The following is a 7,860-nucleotide window of genomic DNA, read 5'->3' on the forward strand; positions in this document are numbered from 1 at the left end:
ACAAGAGCAATCCAAGGTGGAATAAACACCAAATTCAGCTATGGGAACACTGGCTAAGCAGAGAGAAAAGTGTCTTGAAAAGAGTTTCTGATGCTTCTACTACTTCCTCCTCCACACCCTTCACCTTTTTTTTTTTCTATTTATTTTGAGAGAGAGAGAGGAAGAGAAAGAGAGTGAGCTGGGGGAGGAACAGAGGGAGAGGAAGAGAGAGAATCTCCAGCAGACTCCGTGCTGAGCACCAAGCCCAATGCAGTGCTCGATCCCATGACCCTGAGATCATGAGCTGACCCCAAATCAAGAGTTGCGCTTAACAGACTGAGTGACCCATGTGCCCTCTCCTGTCTGCTCTCAGAGTCAACACTGGATGTGGCTCCCCCACTGCAGCTCTTCAGAAGATAAAGGGGGGACAAGATGGACTTACATCTTACGTAGGAACAGTGGGCCAGAAAACCCAAGGACTGTGGCCATGGCACAGGCCCTGAAGAGTGGGGTATCAGTTTTCAGTCCGCCCAGGTCAACAGTGGGCTCCTAGTTAGTTTTCTTCATTAAGGTCCTGGGAAGGCTCCTGTTACATCTGACCGTGTGGTAGATGGGGAGTACATCCAGGGTTCTCTCTCCCTCCCTGCCCGTGCTCTCTCTCTCTTTCCCAAATAAATAAATAAATCTTAAAAAAAAAAGAAGTAAAGGAGGAATCTGGCAATTCCTCAAATGGTTAAAAAGAGTTACCATATGATCCAGCAACTCCACTCCCAGATTTATACAGAAGAGAAATAAAAACATATGTCCACACAAAAACTTGTATATGACCATTCATAGCAATATCATTCATAATAGCCAAAAAGTGGAAATCATCCAAATGTCCATCAGTTGATGAATGGATAAATACAAAGGGTACGTCCATACAATGAAATAGTATTTGGCAATAAAAATAAATGAAGTACTGATACCTGCTACAAACTTGAAAACATTATGTTAAGTGAAAGATGCCAGTCACAAAGTCACATATTGTATGATTTCATTTATATGAAATGTTCAGAATAGACAAGTCTATAGAGATTGCATTAGGTTCTCTAGGAAATGGAATCAGTATATATATACACATACATATATATACACACACGTATATATGTATACACACACATACACACTACGCATATATATACACATATATCTACCTTTACGTATGTAACGCTATTACATACATACACCATACGGTTGTTGTATATACTGTAATATATACATATTATATGTTCCTCATAATAAATCCCCATATATATGGGGGATATATATCCTAAACAGTAGGATATCTATAGAAATAAAAAAATATACATATGTATATATTTGTAGGCTATAAATAGATAATCCTATTTCTGTGTGTGTATATATGTAGATATCCGTATATACACATGTGTGTAGATATAGAGAGAGGGGGAAGGGGAAGGGTCAGGGAAGCGGGGAGATTTATTATGAGGAGCTGGCTCACAGGATTATGGGAGCTGAGAAATCCCACAGTCTGCTCTCTGCAAGCTGGAGACCCAGGAAAGCCAGCGGTATAATTAAATCAGAGTCCGGAGGCCTGGGAACCAGGGGAACAGATGATGTAAATCCCAGTCTGAGGGCCGGAGAAGATGAGAGAGATGTTCCAGTTCAGTCAATGAGTCAGAAAAAAAGGGGCGAATTCCTCTCCCTCCACCGTTTGTTCTGTTCAGGCTCTTCACAGACTGAGTGATGCCCTCCCCCACCGGGGAGGGTAATCTGCTTTACTGAGTCACTGGTTCAAATGCTCATCTCCGCTGGAGACACGCGCACAGACACGCCTCGTAGCAATGTTTCATCTGGCAAGCTCTGGCCAGGCAGGTCAACACGTAAAATGAACCATGACAGAGAAGGAGAGCAGGGCTGGAGGCATGGGGGAACGGCTGGGGGATGGCAGCTCGGGAGTGTGGCGCTTTCTTTTAGGTAATGAAAATGTTGGGGCGCCTGCGTGGCACAGCGGTTAAGCGTCTGCCTTCGGCTCAGGGCGTGATCCCGGCGTTCTGGGATCGAGCCCCACATCAGGCTCCTCCTCTATGAGCCTGCTTCTTCCTCTCCCACTCCCCCTGCTTGTGTTCCCTCTCTCGCTGGCTGCCTCTATCTCTGTCGAATAAATAAATAAAATCTTTTTTAAAAAAAAGTTATAAAATTCACTGTGGTGATGGATGCATAACTCTGTGAGAATACTAAAAGCCATTGAATTGCACTTCAAATGGATGAATTATATGGTGAATTATATCTCAATAAAGCTATTTTAAAAAGTCAAATGAAAGAAGCCCTGAGATCCCTCCTCAAACACTTTAATTAAAAAAAAAAAAAAGTAAGGGAGGAAAAGCTGTTCACCGGGAGGGATGGAATAATATGCAGGCTGATTTGGAACATGTAAAGCTCCCCTCCTCCATTTGCTTACCCATCTCAGCGATGCCCGTTTGAGTCTTCCCGGCTCTCCCGAAGAGCCTTCCTTTAATTCCCCAGCCCACAGAGGCTATTTTCCTTTTATCAACAAACACCAAAATGAGGACCTGTTATCAGCCATTTAGCATTTCATTTACAAAGTACAGCTCTGAAATCATGGTAGCATATCTACAATTCATATGGAGAGATTAATCTCGTGACTCTATGCTGATTAACTTTCTTGTTATTTTTCTGTTCCTAGTTACTCTAGTCGACTAAGTAAATTCTTCCTAAGGGCAGACACCAAGTCTTCTGCTCCCCACAGAGCCTGACATAGTGTCTTGCACATGGTAGACCCTCAATAAATGAGGGGGGGTGGTGGAATAAATCTGTGCAGAGAGGTGGAGATGGGTTCTTTCAATGCCCACTTTGTCTTCCAGGTGAAGGCTTCCACAACTACCACCACACCTTTCCCTTTGACTACTCCGCAAGTGAATTTGGCTTAAATTTCAACCCAACCACTTGGTTCATTGACCTCATGTGTTGGCTGGGGCTGGCCACTGACCGCAAACGGGCAACCAAGCTGATGATCGAGGCCCGGAAAGCCAAGACTGGAGATGGCAGCACTTGAACGTGGAACCACCATCCAACATGTCTGCCATTGACACCTTAGTTCATGGTTCTCATTACTATAGTTCTCTTGTTCATTGGATGTGGGAGGGGGTAGAGGGTAGGGAGGGAACAGAATCTGTGTGGTTTGGGAACTTTCTGTTTGTCTCAAAATAACGTCAGCTATCAACGAAAAAAAATTTTTAACGTCAACATAACTATGATTTAACATTAGGGTGTGAACACGTGATTTAGTCGCTGTAGCTACAGTCCGTGAAACACATATGGTTACGTGCTTGTACGTGATGTTGACCCTGACAGGATGAAGGAAGCTTAATATTCTCTCGGTGTGATTCAGGAGAGTATTGGTCTTCTTTTTCTACCGGTTAACCCAGCACTGTCTTTAAACCCATTATCTGAAGGAGCAGAGAGACAGGGTAGAAGACAAAAGAGAGGGTCTAAGTAACTAAAGAATGTTTCTGCTTTGTAATTACTGCGTGTGCACGCCTGTGTGCATGTTGTGTTGTTGTTTAAAACAGAGAATTGAACACTTTAAAAAAATGACAATACAGGAAATGGCTCTCTCTCTCTCTCTTTTTTTTTTTTTTGGCCCTATTTACAGCTTATTAATGCTCCACTGTCTTTGCTTCAGAAGAGATCTGTCCGCTCCCCAGCTCGTTTGTGGTCCGATGACGCCCAGCCCACCCTATAAATCAGTGCCTATCGAGGTGCTTGATTTTGTGTCTTCGCTATTGTCATTTTAAAGGTGTGTAACTCAGATGTGCCAAGCATAAAATTAAGCTCCAATTAAGCTCTCATTTAAATGTTTAGACACCTAATTTATATTCTAATTGATCCCAGCCACTGATGCATGTACTTTCGTGACTCCTGCTAAATAAGCATATTAATTTTCCACACCAGGCCATCAGATCTTAATAACCGAGTTATCTAGAACTCAGTGTCTGCTAATGTTGCCCCTGCATGCAGCCTTCATTGACTTTGCAGCAAAATAGAAAGTGATCATTATGTAGCTTCTGGATTAAAAAAATTTTCGTGTGTTAAGTTGCCTTGTAAAGAGCATGTTGAATTAATGGGACAGCGTGCCCTTTGTGTTAGCTGTTAGAGCAAAAGAAAGATGTTGGAGCACTTCGAAGACAGATCTTTTCAGGAAAGAAGTAGGAATTGAAAATTTTTGAAAAAAGAAGTGATACCAGTAGGAAATCGTCATAATGAAGTTCTTCATCCGGCAGGTGTTTAACAGTGTTATTTTGCCATTAATAATGTATAAACTATGAGTGATTTACAATAAATGATTATGAATTCGTTGGTGTTCTTGACCAGGTACTTAAATGTTGTTCGGAGGATGTTCTCTCAAGGGCACGTGATGCTCCATGACGACCATATGATTTCCATTTGATTGACTCGCTGGACTAACAATGCCCCTAAGACCAGACCTCCTGTATCCCATCAGCCCTAGGCCAGAGGGAAAACTGGCTAGTTTTATGTGGAATGCAGAACCCCCAGCGGTGTCATTCCCCACTTCTCACTCACCAATATGGTCACCTGTGCTGCTTTCAGCTGACGAATGGGCACCTCTACTCCTACCTGTCACCCAAAAGAGCATGAAGGACACCTTCCTTCCCCGAGCCCCAGCGGGCCCCACTAGGAGAGACAGAGGCACAGGAGATGGGCTCAGCTCCCCCTCCAGTCCTGCCTTTCAACTTCTCCCTTGTGCTGCCTCCCTCTCTGCCCTGCCTTTGTCTCGAAGCACCTGTGCCCCTGCCATTAGATACAGACTTCTTGGCCTGCCTGCCATTGAGTGGGATTCCAGCCATTGGACCCTCTGGGTATGACTGCGGCATCTACCAGCTGCTTCATACTGTGGCCATGCGTTGCTGAGACCTTGATGGAGTATTGGTGGGGTGTAACTGTATTCCGAGTTGAGTTTGTATCAACATGACCTAAAATGATTGGGAATATTTCCAATTGGGAATATTTCCATGACTCTTTGACCCTTAAATGTACCAATCTTATTGCTTTCCCATTAATAGGAAAGGCTATATTCGGAAAAAACTATTTGAAGCCTTCTCACGAAAGGAGGATATTCCGCATCTAGTCCAAATAAATCCAGAACCTCACTCTTCTGAATCCAAGAGCCATGTATTTATCTGCAGCAGTGCCCATGAATGAGAATTGGGATGATTTTGTTGAAGGAGTGGAAAGAGGTTAGATCACTCTAGAGTCTTCCATGTTAACATTCCCCGCAGTCTCAGCAGCATCTAAGGGAAGAAAGTAACCCTGGGACGTATCTCCCAAGACTATCCAAAGTGGCCCTGGAGAGGTTGCTACATTTTTTTGAGAGGATCAGTTTAAAGTAAGGGGATGCCCTGTCCTTAATCTCCTGTGTCCTACAAGGCTTATTTCAGACACATCCACCTTGCATCCAGGTGAGGGGAGCCAAGGGGAAGTGGCTCCCAGAGCATCTCCTATGCGTGTTAGGGAGCTGGCCAGATACGCCAGAGCCAACCCAAGTGTGCTCCCGGCTGGTTGTGTGGCCTTGGGAAAACCAGTCTTTCTGGATCTGGTTTCTCATCTGCAAAGAGAGAGGATAAAACCAGACTCTGGCTAAGGTCCCATGGAGCCCTAATAGTCACCAGCAAAAACAGGGACAGGAACATGGCCGACTGCAGATTTGAAACACCTCTCAAGTTCGTGCCCATCCTTTCTGGGATCTGGGAGGTCAAAATTGAGGGGAAATAATTGAGTCTGAGTGGGACAACACAGTGAGGCTGAAAGGAATGTTCTTGGTAAAAAAAAAAAAAAGCATCTGTTTCATTCATTCCCAAACTATAATGAAACAATAAAAATAAACATAATCCATGGAAAACAGTTTAATGAAAGGAAGTACTGCAAAAGCTCTGGCCTAGTGGAGTAGTAGAAACAGCACTGGACTTGAACTTGAGTTCAAGACCTGAGGTTGAATTCTCCTCCCTTTTTAAAGTTGAGGTATAATTGACATACATTATATTAGTTTCAGGTGTACAATATAATGATTTGATATTTGCATATATTGCAAAAAAGGGGCACCTGGCTGGCTCAGTCTGTATATACAGTAAGATGATTACCGCAATAAAAAGTCTTGTTAACATCTGTCACCATATGCAGTGAGAAATTTGTTTTCTTATGATCAGAACTTTTAAGGTATACTCTCTTAGTGACTTTCAAATATGAAATACAGTATTATTAACCAGTATTACTAACTATAGTCACGATGCTGGACATTACATCCCCACGACATTTATTTTATAACTGGAAGTCTGTATCCTTTGACCGACTTCACCGTTTCGCCCATGCCCACAGCCCACCAGTCTGTTCTCTGTATGTATGAGTTCATGGGTTTTTTTAAGATTGTACATGTAAGAGAGATCATATGGTATTTGTCTTTCTCTGTCTGACTTACTTAGCATAATACCTTCTAGGTCCATCCATGTTGTCACAAATGGCAAGATTTCGAACTCGAACCCGTGATCTAACTTTGCTGTGTTACCTAGCACGTATTTGTAGGCTGACCTGTGAAAGTGCCATTTATTAATCTACTGATCCTCCCTGCTCCTCCACGTCCTCACCCACAAAGTAGGAACAGTAACGCTTATGTGCTCAGATAAATCTGGAGGCCTCGAGAACAGGCCTGGTACATCGTAGATCCCCACGAGACATTAGTTGAGGGTGAGTAGCAAGTCCCAGACACAAGACAGTGACTGAGATGTAGTCAAATAACCACAGACTGGAAGTGAAGAGGACCAACTTCTAGTTTCGGTTTTGTGAGTAACTAGCTGGATGGTGAAGGGTAGCAGAATATGCCCAAAATGCCAGTTTGACATAAGATTATTTCCAGTTAAAGGCACTTGAGGAGCACCTGGCTGGCTCAGTCGGTAAAGCACATGACTCTTGATCTCAGGGTTGTGAGTTTGAGCCCCATGTTGGGTACAGAGGTTACTGAAAGAAAGGAAAGAAAGAAAAAGAAAAAAAGAAAGAAAGAAAGGAAGGAAGGAAGGAGGGGGGAGGAGGGAGGAAGAAAGAAAGAAAGGCACTTGAAAACCGCAGATCCAAGAAGGACCCTCTGACCTCCATTTTTCTTCATAAAAGCAGGAGATGAAACTCCCATGCGAGAGCTACCCTCTGTGAACCGGGGGAAAGAAACATCCTTATTACGAGAGACAGGGAGAAGGCAGCAGGAGAATCAGTGCTAACAAGGGTTTGCAAGTAACCCTTATCTCCCTTTAGCTTCCCCGATGTTGATGGTACTTTTTCACAATTAATACTCTTCGTCCAATCTGGTATATAAGTACTTGGGCCCAACCACTTTTGGGGGCTTCACTTTCCCGTGAAGGCTCCCATGAGCATATAATAATAAACTCTGTATACGTCTCCCCAGCTAATCTGTCTTCTGCCAGAGGAATTCTCAGGCCCAGCCTGACCCTCAGAGGCTGAAGGGAAAGTTCCTTCTCCCCTACAATGGCTCTATTTCCTGAAGCCTCAGCGAGCCCTTCCGTAAAGGACCCCAACTGGATTGGGTTGTCCTGCCCAGGTCTCCCGGTAGGAGTCGTTCCCCCCTGTGTGGAGAAGCCCCACACCCTGGCAGAGCCTTTGTCCAGCCCCCTGAGCATTCCTCTGAACCTTGGCCCCACTGGCAGAGTCCCCATGCCTCCCACAGTTCATTTGTCTCCTCAGAAGCCGGGAGACAAGACTGGGAGAGGGACAAGGCTGAAGCTCATGGATGAGAATGAGCTTCGGGGATTATCTGTGATGTTCATTTATCCGTTT

The 7,860-nt window shown here is 44.1% G+C and overlaps 1 protein-coding gene across 1 annotated transcript in view; it reads left to right on the forward strand.

Moving 5' to 3' along the window:
• SCD5 (stearoyl-CoA desaturase 5) overlaps positions 1 to 6,191 on the forward strand; it is a 140,654-nt gene extending 134,463 nt beyond the window's left edge. The window contains exon 5 of the mRNA XM_040625307.1: positions 2,868 to 6,191. Within this exon, the coding sequence (XP_040481241.1) occupies positions 2,868 to 3,058 (191 nt within the window). The 3' untranslated portion in view covers positions 3,059 to 6,191. The remainder of the gene's footprint in view (positions 1 to 2,867) is intronic.
• Positions 6,192 to 7,860: the final 1,669 nt, after the last annotated feature.

The sequence above is a fragment of the Ursus maritimus genome, unplaced genomic scaffold (genome assembly GCF_017311325.1).
Source record: "Ursus maritimus isolate PB19 unplaced genomic scaffold, ASM1731132v1 scaffold_8, whole genome shotgun sequence".
Classification (NCBI taxonomy): Eukaryota; Metazoa; Chordata; class Mammalia; order Carnivora; family Ursidae; genus Ursus; species Ursus maritimus.